This window comes from Callorhinchus milii, unplaced genomic scaffold (genome assembly GCF_018977255.1).
Source record: "Callorhinchus milii isolate IMCB2004 unplaced genomic scaffold, IMCB_Cmil_1.0 Scaffold17, whole genome shotgun sequence".
Taxonomy (NCBI): domain Eukaryota; kingdom Metazoa; phylum Chordata; class Chondrichthyes; order Chimaeriformes; family Callorhinchidae; genus Callorhinchus; species Callorhinchus milii.
The window spans coordinates 7,405,129-7,428,304 of NW_024704758.1; the positions used below are offsets into that span (position 1 = coordinate 7,405,129).

A 23,176-nucleotide genomic window follows, 5' to 3' on the forward strand; every position below is an offset into this window, starting at 1 on the left:
GTTGGGTTTTTGTTCATCCAACTTCACTGTTTGCAATAAACTTCTCCCAAAGCTCTGCCTAGCTACTTCCTCTGCCTCCTTCTAATTTCCTCCCAGCATTTAGAATTCCTTTTGGGACCTAACTGCTATTCTCCTGATCACAAGCTTTAATCGGGATTTCTTTCCCAAACCACACGGCCGATTTCATTCCACAGGGTTTTTAAAGGGAACTTTTGTTTCAAGGTTCACAAGTTTTGTAATCGAGTCTGTTAGGGGTCAACCAGCATCATCCCTTTAATTGGAAAAAACGGCAGATTTTGGCATTTCCCACTGAGGAAGAAATGCTTTTGTGCTATGACTGCATCTCCTGCAGACAAACATTGGGGAATCATTACTTCAAATAAAATCCCAGCAGTGTTCAGTGATTTCCAAGCTTGCTGATCAGAACCATCATGGGCAGACAGGCGCAGAGCTAACGTGGAGCAAAGCATTTCCCTTCGAGCATTTCAATCTTCCCAACTATTCACAAGATAAAAATGCTCGAAACAACTTATCATATCCACGTTGCAAGGTAACTGTCAAGTGTAGTAACTATTCCCACAGGCAAACAATACAGGCATGCAAGGTTCCACAAACAACCTTGAGGTAGGTGAATGGCCAATTCATTAGAAGATTGTTATCAATATTTTTTATAGTTCTTTGCAGTTAATGTCTATTGTCTGTCATCTCCCTGCACTCTCTGCTCATTTGTTCTTTCTCTCTCAGTTGGAATGATGAACCGAAGAGTTGGTAAATCATTGGTGGTATCTCATATTAACACAGTTCACCTAGAGGCAGATGGATGTCAAAGATGATACTATTTTGAAGAACAGGGAGTTTGCCCAGTGGCCTGGCTCATCCACATTCATCAATAAAATAGGTTAAATGGTCATTCATCTGCTGTGTGTAGGACCTTGCTGACGTAGATTAACTGCCCTGTTTCCTTGCAATAACAACACTCATGGGACATCACAAAGAGATATTTATCAAAAAAGAACCCTTAAAGGCAGTGGTTTTAGTAATCCATGCAAAGCCATTTCCCTTTGTACGGATTTTTGATGAGACACCAATGCTCTTTCAGTATTAATTTGTATCAATATCAGGAAAACATCAGCTAAAGTTTACTCTCCTGCCCCTTAGGTTATAACACTTTACCTTTGAGAATAGAGTGAAGCAGCCCAGCCGACTGATAACGCAGTAAACCTCCGGTAAGCGAGGCCCCTTTCCACTTGGCTGAAAATAAAAAGTAGATAAAGTCAGCACAGTTCCGCAGACAATCTGTATGCTGTTAGCACATTCATGACTTGGCATTAGAAGCAATGCCATTATGGTCAACTGGTGTCCAACGAAAGACATAAGCCACAAGAAAGTTGACTATAACACCATAAGACAAAGGAGCAGGAGTAGGCAATTCGGCTTCTTGAGCCTGCCCAGCCATTTAATCATGGCTGATCTTCTAATCTAATTCCATTTACCCGCCGTATCCCCATATCCCTTAATCCCTCTATCCTTTAGAAATCTATCAACTTCAGTCTTGAATATGTTCAAGGACTGAGTATCCACAGTCTTCTGGAGTAAAGAATTCCACAAATTCACTACCCTCTGAGTGAAGAAATGTTTCCTCAACTCAGTTTGAAAAGGCTGACCCTTAATCTTGAGACTATGACCCCTAGTTTTAGATTCTCCAACCAGGGCAAACAGTCTCACGGCATCTACCCTGTCAAGACCCTTAAGAATCTTATAGGTTTCTTTAAGGCACTTGCCCAAGGTTTTGCCCTGCCTGAAATTGAACCCAGGTGTCTCGTTTGCAAGGCGAGTACTCTAACCACTGAGCTACAGGTCTCTATTACACCATTACATCAAATGCAGCCAGCGTGCTGGGTAAACAGACACTATCCTGCAAGTATCAGCTTGATTCCCAGCACCCCACGCCATGTATTTTGTTGGCTTCCATAGGATTTGTTTGAGCATAGCAGCCCCGTCACAGCAACATGGCTGGGCTCGAAACCGATGATGCCAGAGGGTTACAACTCGCACTAAGTATTCCACCACCAATAGTCTGATAAGGAGCTTGGCTCCAGCAATCACACAATATCATTTGGTCAGTTCAGTAATCTGCTGTTTGTCTTCATCTAACAAAGAAATCACCAGTGGATGTCAAAATTGACTCTACTTCCTCCCCACCGGCTCGACATCGGGCTCCACCACTGATAAGCGCTTCTAGATGCTATACCATGTGAATGGTGCTATATAAATGGAAATTGCTGTTTAGGAATTGTTAACCTCACCAGAGCCAGGGTCTGAGCACTGGGGCTGAAACCGAAGGCAATATTTCGTAAGCAAATTGTTAAGAGTGAAATACAAAACCCACGTAAATATCTCTCTACGTTTTCCTTTGAGAAGCAGCATAGAGAAAAGAGCTGCTTGTACCTGTTATGGCCCGAGATCAAACTTTGATGTCAGCAGTAGCTATAATCACAATGTTAGCACTCACTTCAGTGTCTGATAACAAGCAAAATATGAAGGGACTATGAAATAAAATGAGTAGGTCCAAGAAAGTCCAAAGGATGGATAAACTTAAGTCTCGAGTCAGATCTTTTGCGTACTTTTTACATATGTATCACAAGGAATCATTTTAAGAATACGTAACACACAATAAAAATGATTGGTGTTTACTTCAGCTGGGGGAATCAGTAAATACCTTGTCCTCTTAAAACCTATCTAACTTTAGTGTGTAGCAGGGCTCCCAGATTAAAACCAACCATTGTACAAGAGCAATGCCCCAAATCTTTCATTACACAGCCCCTAAAGTGGACCTTGGTTGGTTAATGCCACAAACCATGGAGCCGTAAGTGGAGACTAGTTATCGACAGCTTTCATAAACACAAATATTCTCCCTCTTGTAAAACTGAAAATGATTTGTTGCATGCACCAACAACGCAGGCATTTCTGTGACTGATGATTAGGAGATGGTATATTTGCAGAAATGACCCTTAAATATCCTGCTTCACAATGTGTGTTTGGGTGGTGGCTATGTTATAACACTCACACCTTATGCTCTAACTACTGCTAAAAGGAAACAAAACTTTTTCCTGGGCTAGAGATGCACGTTAATGAATGTATTAATAGATCAAGGCTGGTGCCTGCAGCTCACATCTGCCTGAAGAGATGAATCTTTTTCCCTTATTAGGCATTGAACTTGTTCGGAACGCTCTGACTGATTAAATCAACTATGTGGAGTTTATGCTTAGAATCAAATCCACTGGAATGTCGACACCTTGCCAGGGGCCTTGGATAGCCACCAGGATGTAGATATGTTTTTGATAAACGCCAATAAAAACACTTAGTTCTAGGGAACATCAATACAAACTGAAGTCCTTTTTTTAAAATTGAGAGAATTTGTGTAGCCACTCAGTAACTGAGCGTCACATTTTTTAAAAAAAACTTGGATATACTGTATTAAGTGAACTGAAACATTCAGTTTTCATTATTCCCAGTCTGTTCCACGCCCACTCCCCAGCATGTCATGACATCTGTCAGCAGGCAGGCACCTGGTGCAGGGAAGCAGGTAACTGCAGTCACCAAAAACAGTTCCGAATCTGTTGGGATTAATGTTAGGCAAGCAAGCGGAACTGTACTAAAGTTCCCACAGTAGAACAGCAAAGTCTCCACTTGTACAAGTCCGTGCTTGACAAAGGATTGATACAATGCGTTATTCTTATGGTTGTTAGATTGGTGTGTTGAGTAAAATTGGAAGATCACGGCTAGAGCCTTGTCACGTAAGCTGCTTTGCCATGACCCTTCTCAAGAGCCCGCTAAATGGCTCATTACAATCAGGTAAGTGATACGGAAGGCTGCTTCACTTAATAAAAGCAGCATTTCAACCATGGATTAACTGGCAGTGAAACAAGAACATTGGAGATGCCAGTAAAAAAGGTAATCTGAGAGAAGCCTTCTTGGTATTGTACCGAGTGTTCTGTAACTACTGTATTAAAAAGATATGTTCTCCTGCAAATAACATTGGCATCTCAAAACACAAACCATTGCTGCAACTCATGTAAGTTCAAGTTGCTGCGCTGTCTTGTCATGGTTGGCTTCTGCATTTGTATTTTATTGTACTACGTCAATAAATTCAAGAAGGAATTAAATAACTATTTGACAAAGAAGTCAATTATGATAGATGGAATAATATAATTTTTTCTCTCTAAAAAAAATTATGATCTGGCCAGTTTGTGGTCTTTCCTGATCTTGTTAGTTCCTATTCTTAGCTACAATGCAACTAGCAAGTGCGAGATGATTAAGAGAAGTAACGTGATATTAATGATCATTTCTGATTCAGGAGTAGCGTTAACTGACTTGGGTAACATCGGACAAGACTTCAGATTCCAAGACAATTTCAGGTGTCTTCAAAATTGGAGAGAAAGTAATCAATGCTGTGCACATGCTCACAAACACAATATGTGCATATTCTCCACTATATGTTCATATTCTCCACTATTTCTCTTGCATATTGTAAGAAATGGTGAGAATCTCATTTGACAAAGAATTCAACTGAATGATAGATAGAGTAACGCAGGGCTTTTATTTAGAACAAAAATTCTTGCAAAGTGGCCATGGAGCTCAGTGATTTTTACTGTGATTCTTCTCAGTGGATTTCTGGTGCCATGGTAAGAAAGATGAGTGTCTTTTACCCAAACCTCTGTCAATGCTACTCTGTGACTAGCCCTGAGAAGGTGGAGAGAGTGAGCCGAGCTCCAACTACATAGGAGGGGCCAGGAGAGGTTTGTCTGGTCTCTGGCAGTTGAGTGGTCGAATGTTCAACCACTGTCGCTAGTCCTATTGATGGACTACTTAGTCTAAAGGGAAGTTTCAACCCAATCCCCAGTGGTGTAAAAGGCAGGTGTATCCATAGTGTGTCCATACAGAGCACGGCTGCCTCTATATTCCTCAGTAGTCTAGAAAAACATGCCCACCAGCCATTGGGATCCAAATCTAATTCTCCCCACTATAACTGACCAACTGACCTGTTTATGTAATGGTAAACCTAGTGTATTATTAGATAGCCTGTTGTTAAGCCTGTTATTAAACCACACAACTTTTAACTGATCACCGATGTAATAACATGGAGTGTGGTCGGTCACTCGGGAGTCACGTGCAGTACTAAATGGAACCACATGTGGTCCGAACCTTCTGGCACTGCAGGAACATTTCTCAAGTTGGTATAATAAATAGAGCACAATGGTAGCTCAGATACGGCTGATGTGTGTTTATTGAAGAATGGCCCGTACGGTATATTTATACTGAAACGGAGAGACCAGAGAAACAGAAGAGCACCTGGCAACAAAACTCCCTTTTATGTGAGATTAAAACAAAACGATTTTCTCTCCATTTAGCCGACAGTGTTAAGACTAATAGGATTGATTTGACTCAGGAGAGGGCGGGATACAAGATACAAGCTCCTTATACAGGATATAGCAATCTTAACGTGGAAGCCTGCAAAGTGAGTGCAGTCACAGGTTATTCAACCACAAGTGGAACTCAACCAAATTCAATCCTGTTCACACACTTGCACGTGCTGGTTATATGTCGTTATTCTCTGGGCTGGCAAAGCAGGGTGTATTATAGCTCCCTGGATACTGCTGTTGTTTATTCAGTGAGAGTGACTTGGAGCAAGGGGAGCGGTGTGGAGACAATTAACCTCTGATTCCTCCACTTTCCTTTGCTGAAGTATCTGGCATTGCCTGCTGCCTCCTGACTGGCAAGACTGAGTGGAGAAGTCACAGGCATTGGTATCAATCCCTGACTTGGTTCTTTCATGCATCGTCAGTGCTCTTCAGAAGGAAGCGTAGGGCTGCTTGGGGTGGGGGGGCGGTGGGGCTGTATAATCTTCAGCACATAAGGAGGCCATTTGACCCTTTGTGCTGACGGCACTATGACAATCCTCCAACGTAATTGGCCAACAAAAACACAGGCATATATCAAAGGAACACATGAAGACTGTACCTCCTAACTGGCCCTCAGGCCCTGTGGTTCCTAACCACTGCACTACATCTGGTAACCTGACTTCAGAGAGTCTGGGCCAATCCACGTGGCAGGAAGCTGGGAGGTGGAGACGCCACAAGACCCACTTAGGCTCATACGTGTCCAATCAGCCACCCAATTTCCTTTGTGTACTCGGGCCAGATGTTTGAGAGAGCGTCTCGAGGAGGAGATTGCTGAAATAAGAAATGAACCCTGACCTCTGGAGCTGAGGGAAGAATGACTGGAATTTAAGTGGCAGTGTGCATTTACACTTCCACAGAAGAACAGAATAGTACGGCTTAAACAAGAGTTAAACATCCAACGTGTAGAAGCGCATACTCACCAACAATCGGCGGCAGTAGCCAAAACGTCTGCTTCCATCTTCCCCAGTGAGCATAAATGAGAACGTTTCACTGCAAACAGACAATGGTCCGAAATGTTACTCAACAGTGAATTAACAGAACAATACAGAGCAGCTTCACATAGTTAAGATCTCTTTCTCTTGCTGATAGTTTTGTATTCCTTCACTGAATCTGTACTATACAGATCATAAATCACACGCTTCGCCCTCAATATGCTGAACCTTCCAAGAGAAGTAGTTTTTTTTAACCCTTGAAGAGCTTGGGGTGAAAACACAGGAACTACAGCAACATGTCACAAAGTGTGGACAGAGTGAGATAGAAAATCAGCTGTTACACTGCAGGGTTAAACTCACCCTGGCTTTTGATCTAAGCTGGTGGGCTTTGCTCCTTTTATAAAACAATTTTATGGGAAAGTGTTTGTAACAAAAACAACAACGGCAAAATTACATTTATATAGCAGCTTTCATGTTGGAAGGATACTGGGAGTTGTGGTTCCACTGGCAGTAACCAGACCTTTGGTGTCCAGTCAATGCCTCTGTACAGATTCCCTTAAAACCAGACTTTCCCGTCCCAAACCGGACAGCTGGCAACCTTATCGCTGTCCTAGGAGCACCCATTCCCCGAGTGCAGGACACAAGACCTTTCCTCCAACACTGCCTCCAGCTCATTCAGATTTGAAACCCACTGCAATAATGGCGCACATGATCAAAACAGCAACAACTTGCATTTATTTTACACCTTTCATGCAAGATAGTGGCTGACTCCGAAAAGAGAGGTGCGCAGAGATAAACCACCGCGAGTGGTATAAAAAGCTGTACTACACCAACATATTGGGGATATTTAGCAATAACGAGAGAATTATCGCCTCTTCCTCCCCACCCCACCCCACCCACACACACCCATGTAACTTGGGATATCATTGTTTGACGGCTCCTATCTTGTTTTAGTACCTGGTAAAATCTGACACGGGGGCCCAATCTTTAGCATCTGGGAAGCAGAATTGTGGGATAGCTTTCAGGCGTTCTTCTGCCTCTCGCACTTGTTTTGTTGGCCTCTCTAGCTGTAGAGGGGAAACAAAACCATGTCACGTGCATGTAGTGAACAGTAGTAAATGTGACTCTGGTAACTGTTAACAATACTAGTGCAACATTCTCAGTCTTTAACAGTGTCCCAAGGTAGCGCTGTCCAATCCTTGCGATATGATAGTGGAATTGTCAACCCTTAATAGTACTTAATGGCAAGGTCACTCCTTAACAACACCAGTGTATTGCAATCAACACTTAACAGTACTTAATGTAATACTTATATCTACAATGTAACCTCGGTACAAAGTTTGATGAAGGATTCAGTGTAAAAAAATCATGCCTACAATGTAGCACAGTAAAATATCCCTAGAGCGAGAGTGTTGGTGGGCTATTTGACTATGGCAGTGGGAGCTTCCTGACCTTGCAAAATAATGTACTCATCCAAAGCTGTCCTTGCCCTTTGCTCTACCAATTGAACACTTGTGACAGGAGTCCCTCCCAGGAGCAAGTAGTGGGGAAGTGTGTTTGAGGCCAAGGCATTAGGGTCATTCATAAAGCCACTTGATGCTGTGATGGGAAGATAGGAGAGGGAATACAGCATTGTATTTCACCTTGTTTCTAGTTATACTGTTTATTTGTTACTGATTCCCTGCCCCCCCCACCCCCCCCAAACCCAATACATAAAACAGCATAAAATTTCCCCATGGACTTTTACACAGTTTATACGAAAACTGAATATCTGATTCGAAAACACAGCTTTAGACATAACATTGCTCAGTTTATTCTGGCTGCCCAATGTCAGTGGTTGTACAGTGATTGCAATTAGACTGAAGGCAACAACAATATCGGCACTGAAGCTCTCAGATCATCTCCAGCCCAACCAAGTTATTGATTCCAGTCTTAACCTTGAGACTGCTTTTCCGCAACCATTAAAAGAACCAGCTTCAAAATGAGGCTATATTTAAGAATCTCTAGAATACCCTAAAAGTAACATAAATCGAGTCAATCATGACCCAGGTAGAATTTCTCCCCATCAATGTGTTAATCTTTTAGGAACCTATTAAGAAACATTGCAATGTTCACTTCGTAATGTGATCAGCTTAATTCAACCACTGCAGGAAGTCTGTGTGATGGCTTCTTAGATTTTTTTAAAATAGACTGTGATGGTGAATGCCTGTGTTTCAAAGGCTCCCTTCTTGTGTTACCATTGTTGAAATAACTTGCATTTTTACATAGAGCTTTGCAAGTATTAAAGGAAATGTTCTGCAAATTTCATCTCTGAAATCGATCTGCTGAGGCTAGTAAAAACAGCATCCTGCCATTCCTCCTGCAAAGCGAACAGATTTTCCAGCCCTGTACTTTATGTCTGAGCTTTTATTAATAAAGGGCTGGTGTACCTCAACTCCCTGAATTGCTGTGTCTGCTGGAGTGAAGCTATGAATAGCCAGTCTCGGACTACGTGAGACACAGCCTGTTCAGTACGTTCTACAGGATGTCTTATTTATAGTTCTGCATAGACTGCAATCCCTTATTGTTTTTCCTTTGTGCACACATGCAGACGGGAACACACCAAAGGAGGATATGGAAAGGTTAAAATGGGAGAAATAGTTTGATTCAAGGTGTGCATGAATATGCAGAAAAATCCCACAAATGAAATAAAACTTTGTTTGCAACAAGTGCCTTTTACCACACTTTTTAATTTCCACCTTTTTTCTCCTCTTTGCATCTCGATTTGTCTCGCTTATTGATCTGGTTGCTCGATTTCCCCTCTCCTCTTCCCCAGCCCCCAATGTTTTGCCTGAATTGCTTTCGTACCTCCTTGCTGTGCCCACCACACCCCCTCCACACAAACACACATACGCACACACTCCCCCATTTGCCTTTTGCTATTGGAGAAGCAGCTAAAGTTGTACCTCACAGAGAACATCAGGCAAACAGCTGGAAGAGCACCATTCACAGCTGGCAGACCCCTCCAGAGAGCGAAAGAGCAGGACAAGACTACAAAGAATAGCATAGCCATTTCCTGTCTGTATCACATTTGACACTGAGGTTTACCATTTACTCCAAGTAAATCGGTAATCTGAAGTATTTTTAATTTGAACAAAGGACATGATGTACTACCTGGTTATTTATGACTGCACTTAACAAGACATTTCACCATCTTGTATCTATAGAAAATTTTGTGTTTTTTTTGGTGGGGGGGAACTGTTGCAAAGGAAATTAGTTACATTTCTTTAGTTCCTCAAGACTGCCTAAACTATCTCATGCCTGCAATTCCACCTAGCCTTAGTGTCTTGAAATTTAAGATCACAGAGATTTGGCCAAATTTGTAAATTCAGTTTTCACTTGGAACTGGATTCCAAACTATGGCTGAATTTAAAAAAAATTCTCAAATTAATACAATATTGAATTTTAAGGCAAAATGAGTTTACAGGCTAAGACTAGGTGGAATTATAGGTCCCTAGCATTGACTTAGTGATATACTGATCACCGATGTCTCATAAACAGGTAGAATAGGGCAGGCTAATTTACCTTTGGGAACTGATAGGACACTTCAGGGATGTAACTGTTCTTCGAAGGCTTCTTCTTCAGTGCGACCACCACAAAATATTCAAAGAGTTCTCTCTCTTGCCACTCGATGAGTTCCCGTTCCAATGTTCGGTATCTGGGCGCCTTCTTTAGCACTGACTGGATATGCACCAAGCGCTGTGTGTGTGCTGGATGGTGAGAGGCGGAAAATGATCCAAACGCGATTTATGATTTTTTTCCCCCAGTCACAAATATAATAATCCACACCGCGCCTTATCACGTCATTGAGACGTCTTAAAGCGCTCCACAGAATGTATTGTAAAGTGAATTGACTGTATATTTTGTGGGCGAATAAAAGAGAAAATGGGGGTGGGGGGGTGAGAGGAGATCTTAAAATATGGTCTTCGCAAAACTTGAAGGTGCCATTTACCCTGGAAATTGCACAATTGACGAATAGATACACTAAAAAAAATCACAAACTCCACTGCACTCAGCATTTTGCTCTCCAACCTTTTGTCAGACTTTTCTGGCTTTTTGTCGGTTGAGAGACAGCCTGAATGCAAAACGCCGGATGTGACTGCAATCCATAAGTCACAATAAGGGCAGCAAATTCCATTGTTCTCCCATTATGAGGGATCTCTGTGGGTTTATGAGTTTCAGAGACGAAACCGAGACAAAATCAGGAAGGATTTTTTCATGCAAATGGTAGTGGAATTTAGAATTCTAAAGGATAGAGGGATTAAGGGATATGGGGATGGGGCGGGTAAATGGAATCTGGTTAGAAGATCAGCCATGATTTTATTAAATGGTGGGGCAGGCTCGAGGGGCCGAATGGCCTACTCCTGCTCCTACGTTTTATGGTCTTATGGTCTTTTGGTAACTCTCACCCCCAAAAGGCTGTGGATGCTGGATCCATTCAAATTTTTAAGACTAAGGTGGATAGATTTTTGTTAGGTAGGGTATCAAGGGAAGTGGGGCAAAGGCAGGCAATTAGAGTTAAGGTACAGATCAGCCATGATCTAACAGAATGGCAGAAGAGGCTCAAGGGGCTGAATAACCTACTCCTGTTTCTATATTTCCAAATTAGGCCTGGTACCCAGGCCAAAATTAACAAGTGCTTTGGGACATCCTCCACGAAACAGCCTGAAAGGCGTTATATTAGTGAAAATTGTACTGAGACAACGTTCTATCTGCTCTCTGACGTGCAGCAGCTCAACAGAGCGAGAAGAACTTTACACAGGCCATGGGGAAGTGATGTGTTGCTTGGATCGAGTACAACGTGACCTCTCACCTTTAAACCTGTCATCCGAGTCGCTCTCGCTCTCACTGTTCTCATCTGTAAAAGAGATAAAAGACCCTGAGCAAAGGTGCCAGAGGCAAAACAACATTCAGTTTGAGGAAAATTCCAGAACATTCCTGATCATAAATTTAGACTAAACAGACTCTTGCCGTAGCTGTTAAATATTTAAGCTGTTCTTTGTAAAGACCCTACACTATCTTCGAAAGAATATTTTCTACAGCCTGGTTTCACCTCAGAGAATGGAGCAGATTGAAAAAGAGTGGCCTCCTCTCTCCAATGGCTTTTAAAGGGTTGTAGTGTGTGTGTCTGTGTGTATGTGTGTGTGTGTGTGTGTGTGGGGGGGGGGGGGGGGGGGAAGGGAGGGGGACACATTTATAAGGTGTATCCCTTTAACTTATTCAGCTATTGGTAGAGAGCTAACAGTACCTCTTCCAAAAAATGTCTCAGGCAAGAATTCCGATCGACATTTTTTGTCTTTTTTTTAAAGAAAAGAATAATCGATGATGCTTTCAACAGGAGTTGAAGGAGCTGTGTACTATTGTGTACTGGCAAGCCTCATACCACCTCCATCACCATTTCGAGAGTCTCCTTGCACCTCTACTGTAAATAATGTTTCATCTTCAGGTAATATCAAACGGGCTTAATCTGGGACAGAAGAGACAGAGAGTTCCTGTGATGTGTGTGGTGTTGCAGTCTGCCAGCGGCTGGACACCACATCAGGCTGGTCTGGGCTCCCCACCACCAACACCACTGAGATTGGCCCCCGCAGTCAGAACTCGGGAAGGAAGAGGAGACAGGTAGGGCAAATGTTAACCTGTGAAGGAAACTTGTCAGCATTTCACCAAAATTACCTGAGCTGACAGATCATAGGATTTAGAGTGGGGGAGGGCGCGAGAGTGCGGGAGAGGGGAAGCGAGAGGGGAGTGGGGGGAGAGAAGGGGAGGAAAACTTGATTTTAATTTTCGAAGCCTTGCTAAACCTCTTATTTTGGCTTCCTTCACTAAAATTCCAATCTTGTGCAGCCAGTGTTATGGGTAATGATGACTCCGAACTTTGGCCAAGAATTCCGCCCTCGTCTTTCCATCCGGCTTGACGCCAGCCAGACTCCTCTGGCTGTGAGCTCTGATCTCCCAGTTTCTTACCTCGCAGAGACGCATTCTCAAAATTCGACAATGACAGTTTCTTCAGCCTTTTCTTCCCTCTCTTCGCACTATAGATGCCATTAATCTTCTGAACCAGCTAGTGAGTAAGATGAGCAAGGAACAAGGAGTTATTCAATGGAAGCCCCTGTTCCGGGAGAAGCTTGTTGATAAGAACTGTTTTCTCTTGGTGCTTGGAAGTTATTTGCCCAATGAGTTACTCATCATTCCCAGTTATAGGAATTAATTTGCCTGATATAGCATTGATTCCTTGCTGGTTTGATGCTTTATTAGTATAGTCACTGAAACCCATGGCTAATTTTGCTTTTGGCACTTATGTTAATTTTTAGACTTAAGTAGTGAACTGCAGTGAATAGCTTTTGGCTATTTGATTGAAGATAAAACGGAAACAAAACACAACGTCAAACACTATAGATTGTGGTATTTTTATTTAAGGGTCCTATATGTTTAGCCCACAAAATACACAGTCAATTCACTTTACAGTATTTTCTTTGAAGCGCTTTGGGACATCTCGAATACGTGATAAGGCACTGTATCAAATGCAATGATTATTATATATATATATATATATATATATATATGAGGTTTTACTGAGTCCTGAGCCTGACTTGGTGGCTGATTTTTAAAAAATGTGAGAAACTCTGTAAATTGAAACAAGTTACGTGGTGGGTGGGGTGGGGGATTTATAATATAAACATCACCGCCATCACATAATAACATAAGAAACGCTAGACAGAAAAAGACCAAGGTCTATCCAGTTCGTCTTCCACCTTCCCGACAGGGTGAAATATTGGGCAAGCTTCCTTACTCCAGGAAGGAATGAATTAGGCTAGATTACCTTGGGAATCCTCCTGGACCTACGTGAAGAGAGCAGATCGCTGGTTGTGCTCACGCTGTCATCGTTGAGGCTGGTTGGGGAGGAGGGCACACTAAGGTGGGACAGAAGTAACACGTCATCATGGCTGTGCCTTTTGGATAGTTGCGGGAGCCTAAGCGTCTTCCTGTCAATTGTACTTGTCAGACGCAATGATAGACTGCTGGGTTTCGGAGGCAGCTTTGAGAGAGAAGTCATGGACCGTGTTAAAATAAAGCATTGTACGTAAAGCACATAATATTCAAATACTGATTCAAGCTCTATTGTTTCACAATGCACAATCATCTTCCAACGCTCAGTGCTTTCTGCTTCAAGCAACTCAAACATTTAGCTATGTCAACAACAACTTAAAATTTATACAACATCTTTCACACAAAGAAATGCCTCAAGGGCTTTACTCAAGAATGAGAAACAAAAAATAAATAGAAATGAAGTGAACGTTGTCATAGAGAGCAACGCAGCCGCTATTTTGCGCCGGCAATGTTCCAATTCATTCGATTTGTTGAGGTGAATTTGAATGAGGAGGGATATAGGCCAAGTGGTATAAAACTACCACAAGGCAGGTTTGTAACCACACTAAGTGCTCATTCTAAAACAGTCTGGGTGAGTTCAGATGGAGTTGGATTTGGCCTTGGGACAATAAATTCAACTATTCGAGGAAAATCAAGTGAAAACTAACTATTGAAAAGTGAATTTGAATTTGCAGCTTATCTTGAAGATAGTCATTAGAGTTGTGAAGACTTAATAGTCTAACTTTTGGTAGTTCTGATTGTGTCCTGGTGCTTGACCTGTCCTGTAATTCCCCAAATTTCTTCTTTTTCTATCTTCAACCCAGCACTGCTCCCAGTCTGCATGAATCCTAGTTAAGTTGTGTGACATCTGACCCCTGGTCCCCCTTGGTTTATTTAGTTGATAAAACAAATACTTTGAATATGCCAGAAAATATGTTATGATTGACTCATCAATCAGCCTAGCAACGTAATTGGAGTTGCAGATGTGGGGGTCACATTCTGAGCCCCAGGTCTTATTTCTTGAAGATCACGGTGCGTTTGAAGTGCCACAGCTGATTTGGTATTAGCATTACACGTGTACTCTGCCTACAGTTGTGTGTAGTGATCGTTGAGTTAGATTCTACAGCCGAGCCTCGTGCCATCAGCAGCAAGAGCATTGGCAAACAATAACAATTTATTTTGTGATTTACGATCTTGTTTTTCTTCTTTGCCTTGATTCATTCTTTTTTGTGCGTTATTCACTTTCCATCCATGGCTTATTTCCCAAGGAAAGCAAACTGTTGTACGTCTCCCACTAACCCCCCCATCCCCAGTCCACTCCCCCCCCCCAAAAAAAGCAATGTAAGAATTAACCCTTAACAGTATCCTGTCTTCAACGTATAGGGACCCAAGTGATCAATGGGAATAATATGTATATTTGTCTTTTCCGAGTCTTGTCTGCAAAGGGCTAACAAATTCAAAATTGAATGATGTCCTGAAGAATTGGCAATGGGTTTAACATCTCATCTGAAGGGACAGTGCCTCTGACAATGAAATACCCCCAATTACTGAACTAGATTGTGAGTCTGGATGGTGAGTTCGGGGCTTGAACCCACAACCTTCTGACACAGAGGTGAGAGTGCTGACGTCTGAGCCAAGCATCTAAGCCAAACATAGGAAATCAATTGCAATAATAATCTGGAAAAGAAGCTACCAGCGATAACAAATGGATGCCTTCAGCAATATTATTGTTTTACAAACATCTAATTCCATTTTAAAACAGTTTATGGACTTTAACCTTGATTATACCCATTAGATCAATGGCTGGGCCATGGTACACGTGATGCAACCATTGCTCCCAAGATGGATTATGAGAAGGCTGTATTGCCAATTCAGGATTTACTGTTGTCTATTGTACTTCAACACTGGCATACAATTGTGAAATATAACATCACTTTAAATATCCTTGGTCTTTAGTTCTTCATAGCACCAACTTCAAAAGCTTGTGGGTTCAAGGCCAAGTGAGGACGTTGAGGTCAAGCTGACCCTGCATTGTCAGAGGTGGCATCCTTCGGATGATATGTTAAACCAAGGTCTTGTTTGCCAATTGAGATGGACATTAAAGATCTGGTGGCACTATTCGGAAAGTGGAAGAAGTTTCTCCTATTGTCCTGGCCAATGATGCCCTAGATAAAATTGGTCATTCACTTTGTGGGTGGCTGTCTGAGGGACATTGCTGGTGAAAATTGGCTGCACATTTGCAGTACACAGTACATTGTTAGTACACTTCACAGAAACTATCCAAAGTGCTTTGAGACGTTATAGGCACTTTTATCAAATACAAGATTTATTATTATTACTTCATTTTAACTGAAGCAAAGATTACTTATGACCACAGGTGGCTTTTTAAACAAATATTGTGCGGTTTTACCACTGACTAACATAAGTGTCAATCTTCAATGATCCAAATGACTGAACATTAACTACGAACAAAGGCAGCAAGGAGGGAGAGTAAATGTCCCGCCATGTTGTTGATGAGGTCGAACCCATGTTAAAGGCTCATTTTCTCGTTTTCTTTCAACATTTAAAAGGAGCAAAGTTGTCTTAAAGACCTCCAATGCTGTGCTTTTGTGAATAGGGGCTCTCCTACTTGTTTCTGCTTTGCAACTTCACAGGCCCAGTGTGGGGTTTACGCCAATTGCGACTGGGTTTTAATAAAGTAAATACAAACAGCCTTTTTTCCCAGACATTTTGCATGTGAAGCCGCTCTTGTCCCTGCATTGTTTGTCTCCCCAAAGCTCCCTTCAGCTGTAACGCACAGCAGTATGCCTGGCACCAGTGCAAACAACGAACACTACTGTATTAAAGTGCTCCCTTTCGCACTGGGACACCATCTAACTGGCTCCCAGCACCACCTAAAATCTAGTGACAATTTTTTTTGAGCCACAGATTCCTTTTTATTTACATTCCAAATGTACTGCTCCATAACCTCTGCTGATTAGTGCCTTGACTGGGACCAGGAATTCTTCCCAATCAGCTCTTGTTAATCCTGCAAGACAAAGCCCCAATGGGTAGGGTGGTCTAGACAGTGTTCTCAAAGGCTGACTATGTGGTTTTAGCTGGTTAAACTCCAGCAGTACCTCAATGTGCACGCTGGAGCCTTGGCTCTTGCCAACATGCGCCTAGTACTCGCTGGAATTAGCTGAGGCAGGTTACAACACTCCAGGGAGAGCATACACTGCATTCCAGACACAGGGAAATTTCCATGTGTGGGTGGTATACATATGTGGACTATTTGGATACCCTTAAGCACGGGATAGGTTTCCACATGTGTCAGAGACCAGGTTGACCACATTAGAAGTGCAATGAATAATGTGCATAAACCACACTGAACGATTAGGGAATAAAAGTACCCAGTGCCCGGCCTAAGAAACCAATCTTCATGTGTGAGTCAGCACAGTGGCTGTCGGCAGCCTATTCAACCATGGAGGGATCACAGCCAAATCCGATCCTTTCCTCAGATATCCTCACACATACAACTCTCTGAATAGAGACCTGGAGCAGAAACCCTGGCTCATTTATATTCCCTCCTCTCCCTTTCCCTAATCAAAGGCAATCATAGCTCAGCTGCCCTTGTCCTGGCTGAGACCAGCTAACAAAGCACAGCGTAAAGGTGGAATGTGGAATTTCCCGGCTCTGTGATGTGACTCAGCATCACTTAGCAGTTAACTATTCCTCCATCAGTAGCACGGAAAATAAATACATCTGTTGGTGTTAAAATGTAAACGCCAGCATTGGAAGGGTTAAAGCAGCACTTTTGCCTTTCGCTGCTTAGTTCTAACCAGGCCTGTTCAGCTCATCCGGCTGTGGCCGTTCATGTTATACAGCTGAGATTTTACATAGTCGTAACTATGCGGTGAGTCTGTTTGTTTCAGGAGATCTGGAAGGCACAGAACTGAACACTGGCCGTTCCTGCTACCATCCTCATCAACTCTCTGAGGGCTGTCGCAGCACCTCTGTGTTGTACGTTATTTATGCAAATTCTGAACGTACTATAATTTGTCTATACTTGCAGGGATTTGTATTTTCAGGTGGTTGGGACATAAACCCGGGCACGAAACAGGTAATGCGACTTATACACTATCGCAGCCGTTTTTGTGTCTCCTTGTTCGTCTCTCCCTCCTCTTTGATACCTTTCCCACCCCTGCTGCTGGGGAATGGTTCCACTTACAGCTGCCCCCACCCACCCCTCCCCCCTCCAGTGTCTCAGCCAAGTGGTAATTACTCATGCGAGAGAGAGATTCTTTAGCGCGAGTGTGTGTGGCAGGTTATTTAACCACAGTGGATATCAGTCCAAGTCTCTCATCACCTGAGTAATCTTACCTTTTCTTAGCATTTCAGAGTGTGCAAACTTTGGGTGAATCTTAAATTCAATCCTAATTTGAAACCTGTTTTCTGTAGGCTCCTTAAAACTGGCTTCAAAAATCAAGAACGAATTTGAAAACTGTCTAACGTTTGAGATACTTGAGAAGCTAGGACCCAAAAGTCATTTCCTCTCCTGATGTCCACAGCATTCAACAGGGATCAGAAGCAGGAACCCTCTTCCTTCCCCTCCCAAATACTCCGGCAAACTTCACAGCTGCCCATTCCCTACAAATCACAACACCCCACCCCTTCTTTGTCCTCCCCAGTTATCTTCCCCATTGTGTCCCAGTGCAAATTGCTCTTCAAAATGTCCGCTCCCTCTCAAATCAAGCTCTCATCCACAATCCCATCAAAGCTCCACCTCCTTGGACTCACTGAAATATGTCTGTCCCCGAGTCACCTCCTCCTCCTCCACCTCCTCCTCCTCCTCATTGCAGGCTACCCATCTGGAAACACCTTCCACCACACTCCCTGCACCAAAACACCGTAATGGCAGGTTGCCCTCATCTCCCAGACAGTCTATCTCTCTACTCTGGTACCTCCCCATCCTTCAAGCACCTCACTTCGTATCATTCTTCTCTTTCAAGATCCTGTTTGTCTACACCCCCCTCAACAAACCAGAAGTGACCCAACTGAACTACAGAGCCTTGGCAGTGCACTTTACTCATACCTGAGACTCAGCTAACAGAATACTCTCAGTATAGCCAGGCACAACAATAGTACCCAGTGCTAGATATGGCAGTACCTCCACTAGCAAATGCAGAGCCCAGTCAATCAGGCTCCGTTTTCACACCTGTGAAATGAAAGCAGTTTACGCTAACCAAATATTAACGTTTCTTGCAGAATTTTCCTGGTCTTCAAACATCTGAAAATTAAGCTAACATCCGATGAAACCAACATGTTTTTTTTTATGACCGGTGTTTTGATTAGTTAACTTTATGTTTTCCCTCGTAACCTATAACTTCAGTGTTTCTTGGCGTAAAATCAGAAGGGAGCCCCAAACACCATCACCAGCGTCCGGCCAGCCCGGAAACACAGTTAGCTTAACACTTTGCAAGTAATTCCTGTTGTGTTTTTTTTTAAAATTGAGATTTTGAACATTCCCCGCTGTACCTGCTGTTGATAAAGTTGTGGACGATAAAACTTTAAAAATTTCAGCTGGGTTTGGCTGAAGAGCACAATAAAAATCCTCGTTTTCTCAGTGCTTTCTGCCACCCCCCCCACCACCCCCGACCACCCCCACCACCCCCCGCCGCCCCCTCCCCCTCTTTTTCCTGGTGCCTTTCGACCTTGTACAAACAAACCAAGCCAGAGGTCTTCCTGCGTGGGAGCTGAATAAACGTCCGCGCCGAGTTAACGTGCGGAATTACCTGGGGAGGTGTGGTGTACTTCCTGTCCTGAGGAGACCACATCCTGTGCAAAGACTCGAGGGAGGTCTCGGATGACAGCTGGGACCTTCTGCCAGGGTAGCGGCCTTTCAGCTCCACATCTTCGTAAGGGCTTTCTTTGGGTGTATCTGTGAAGCAGCGCAGGGGGAAAAAAACAACAGGCTGAACTGATTCAACAGAGTCATGTGAATCTAAAAATATTTCCTCGTTTGGCAGCACGAGACACACTGCTGTTTGCTGTTAGTTAGGTTTTTTTTTTCGCTTCTGCCTTTCTCGGTGTCGCTTGAGCTCTTTTTTCTTTTCTCTTTTTGCTCGTGTTTTGTCCAGTGCTTTGCAAAAGAATGAAGTGTCATTTAAGACCGGGGCTGCTCTCTTTTAAGCCAGCCTCTTCCCGAAGTTGCACACAATAGTCGACAAAGTCAGGCAGCTCTGGCGTCATCAGCCAGGATGTGACTTCAACCCACTCCGCATGGTTGTTCAAGGATTGGTTTGTGCAATGAGTTTGGTGACTCATTCTCCAAAGCTTAAGGTTGGACAACGTTCACAACTCTGCTCAACTGTACACACGCTCTTACATTGCTCTTAAGAACCCCCCCTCCACCCCAAAAAAACGTTTTACCTTTAAGAAGCCCAGTTTCATGAGTTTTAGTATCTCTAATATTGTTTCAATTAGTGCGCCAGATAAACAGTTGCTGTGGAATGTTTCCGCTGGCAGTGGGAGAGGAAGTAACAGCTCAAGGCCAAAGCATCTCGAGATACAGCCTCTCAGAATGAGAATTCACACATTAAGATGTTGTTTTCTGTGTCATAAAATAGCAAACCTTTAATCCTCCACAACGCAGTGTATGACCGACAGAAATTTTGGAAAGCGTGTTGGTACTTGTAATTTTCACAGGAAGCGAAGTTCTAACACTTTTGGAACTCTGCAAGTTTCAACCTGGACAGTATTAATCAGATTCATCCCTCCTCTCACTTTCAGATTAACTTTAAGCACCCAGGCTCCACCGACAGTTCACTTGCCAAGTATGGAACCTGAAAGTATACACCAGAAAGGTCCCAAGTTCAATTCCTGAACCGCATAGTGTTAGCTGATCTCAACCAAGTGGTGGTAGGAACTGTTAAAAGTGATCTCTGTGCCCCTGAACTAAGGAAGAATAAAGTCAGTCAGGATTTCCAGCTCCCAATGGCTCCTGGTGACTGGTTGTCAGGTGTGAATGGTTTTGCACGGGGCTCAGATGCTTCGCATGGTAGAACAGCCTGTTGACGCTTACTGTCCAGGCTCACAGATGCCAAAAAGATCACACTGTACTATGAATGGGGTGAAGAGGAAGAGACTAATACTTCAGCACTCCTGTTCACATAGGGTTTCCACTTAGTGATGGACCCCAAGGGCAACAGCTGATACCGCTTGGCGCTTTCTATCTTGCTTTCTCCCCAAATTTCACAACCAGCTTTAATTCTTCACACAATAACTAAGCAGATCTGCTCCTCATACTGCTTAACGTTTGGTTTAATGCGGGTAAAATGAAAAATGCTGAAACGAAAATCTCTGAGTTACGTTAACCCACAGCTAGAAATATTTGGGTCAGCTGGAAGCAGGTCAAAAACATGTCAAGCAATGCAATATAAATCTGAACCAGAGCTGTAACATTTCTCAGACTCCAGTCAGAGTGGCTGAACAAAACACACATGTGGTTTCTGGCATCTGAGAGCAGAATATGCTCAACCGCATCAAGTCGGCTTTCTACAGGAGGCTGATATTGTTAACCAATTGCCTTCCAAACAAAGCAAATTAATACCCTTCAAGCCCCAAGAACGACTTAACACACAAACGAGCAATCGTTCAATTGGATTCCCACAATAAATCGATGCAAATGAGGTCTATTTTGCAAGATTTCTTAACAGATTTCTTAAACAGAAATGTTTGGTTATCAAATATCTAAATTGGCAGAGTTGAAGAATACAACTGATATTTCAGAAATTCAATAATAACACATTTCATATTGAGAAATACCACAAATTTGACCCAAATATCGCTGTTTGAGAGTTCTAACATGGTTGGAGTGGTTTGGCAAATGACTCCTTCAGTCTCTAGAGCCAATATTCAATCTCCCGCGGGACTATAAGAGTTCAAGGCATGGTGCTTCTCAGTGGCACTAATGACAGTGGAGGAAGCCAATGTAATAAGATAAATACTTGCAATTTATGAGAACGCGCTTGATACACTGAATTACTTTGAAGGGCAGTGATTGTTAGGTAAAACGCTGCAACCAATTTGGACAACAATTGGGTCTAATTTGCAACAGTTGAAAAAGGATTTGTAACAAGTGAATCCTGCAGGTACCGAGATGAGTTGGCGGTTGATCACATTAAGAGCCTCCTTTTGTATGGAGATTGTTGTCTATATACAAGGTGATGGGTCGGCGATCAACACACCCGGATAACATCAATTTCACAACAGTTACAAATCGCTGCGTGACTCTTGCAAATGAAACCCCTTTATCCCACACACAGCAACGTTAATCTGATTTGTTCAGGTGAATTTTTGTGACAGAGGAATATAAGCCTGGAAACAACAATTGGCTCCTTTTTGACATAATTCCATGGATCGTTTTAGATTCACCTGAACCGACAAAACAGACAAAACCTTGGTTGAGCATCTGATCTGAAAATCAACACCTCTGACAATGCAATGAACCCTCAGTCCTACGGCACACATCACTTGGCAACATGCCATCCAGGGGATGAATTTGACTTTCACATGTATGCCAATTATTGTACAGTGCCACAATATGTGGTTGTACATTTCACTCTATTCAAGCACTCTGTCCATCGTTGTCATGTTACGAATACAAATTGGGATTTAATTGTGGTTTTGGCTCACGAGTCTTGTTTGTGTGAGAGACAGGATGGTGCCGAGTGATGGATTGTTCACTTCAAAGTTTCTCCGCTCTTCTCTCCCGATGGGACTGACGCATGCAGAAGAATTGTTTCCATGGCTATCAGTCACTCTCCAGTATCTCACCCAATTGGTCATCTTTAATCTGAATGCCTAACCCTGAAGAGTGTCAGTAGCCTGTGTGAGTCCAGTTGAGCAAAACCCTATCCTCCCTTGACATGTTTCATCATCCAACGGGAAACACGCATCACAATCTGGATCCTTATTTCCCCTTCTGTACACCAAAGTGTTTGAAATCAGTTGTAGTGCACACGATTACATGCCTGGGTGGGATCAACTAATTCAGCACAGATCAAAGTCAGAACCTGGGAATGTCCATGTCTATTGACTCAGTGCCATACTAGGCAGCAATCATTGGTTAAATTCTCACAGGAAGATTTAACAAAAAGAAGAAAAAGCAGAACCACCACCAACAACAAATTGCGTTTATACAGCGCCTTTCACGTTGGGAGGAATTCGCATCCCAAGTGTCTGTTAGCACTGCTGCTACAAAACAATATTTTTCACTCCCTACAAGCAATGGGCACATGCAATTTCCAGTAAGATGTGATTGACCTCCTGTCATCCTATTTTTAGGGTTGCTTTTGGACAGCTGGATGATGGGGAGAATCAGTCCCAATTCTTCAATCCAAGTTCAGTACTGAAAACTTATTGAGATTTCTATATGAATGTCACATGGTATGAAATGGCTCCTGAATATGTCAGACAAGAGGTCTGGAATGATGTAAAGCCACAGGGTGTCTCCTAAATGCACCATTTTTTGCAGCATGCTGCTCTGAACCCCATCTAATATTATCATCGACAGCAATGTGAACTGCATAAATAAAGTACAGGTGAATGTTCACTCTTTCAAAGCTATGTCCTCAATCCTTTGTATTGATAACAGAGATTATTAGCATCTTGGAAACACTGACTGGCCATAACAAGAATTATTAATCATATTATTATTATTAACAAGTATAATTTGTGCAAAAATCAATTCTGTACAGATCGGCTGCTAAATGCCACTGATTATGGCCTCTCAGAATGTAGTAATGTGACAGGAGAGCAATGTTCTGAGCCAAAAAGCATTTCATCAGTTTCATCTCTTTTTGTATCAATAAACACAACAGCAATTATATTTTG

The 23,176-nt window shown here is 42.7% G+C and overlaps 1 protein-coding gene across 2 annotated transcripts in view; it reads right to left on the reverse strand.

Moving 5' to 3' along the window:
• dennd2b (DENN domain containing 2B) overlaps positions 1-23,176 on the reverse strand; it is a 46,182-nt gene that overhangs the window by 17,353 nt on the left and 5,653 nt on the right. For both annotated transcript variants that reach the window (XM_007887556.2, XM_007887554.2), the window contains exons 3-10: positions 19,075-19,220; positions 13,254-13,469; positions 12,398-12,494; positions 11,247-11,291; positions 9,959-10,143; positions 7,352-7,461; positions 6,383-6,452; positions 1,174-1,251 (exon numbers count right to left, since the gene is read on the reverse strand). In XM_007887556.2, coding sequence (XP_007885747.2) covers positions 1,174-1,251; positions 6,383-6,452; positions 7,352-7,461; positions 9,959-10,143; positions 11,247-11,291; positions 12,398-12,494; positions 13,254-13,469; positions 19,075-19,220 — 947 coding nt within the window. The remainder of the gene's footprint in view (positions 1-1,173; positions 1,252-6,382; positions 6,453-7,351; positions 7,462-9,958; positions 10,144-11,246; positions 11,292-12,397; positions 12,495-13,253; positions 13,470-19,074; positions 19,221-23,176) is intronic.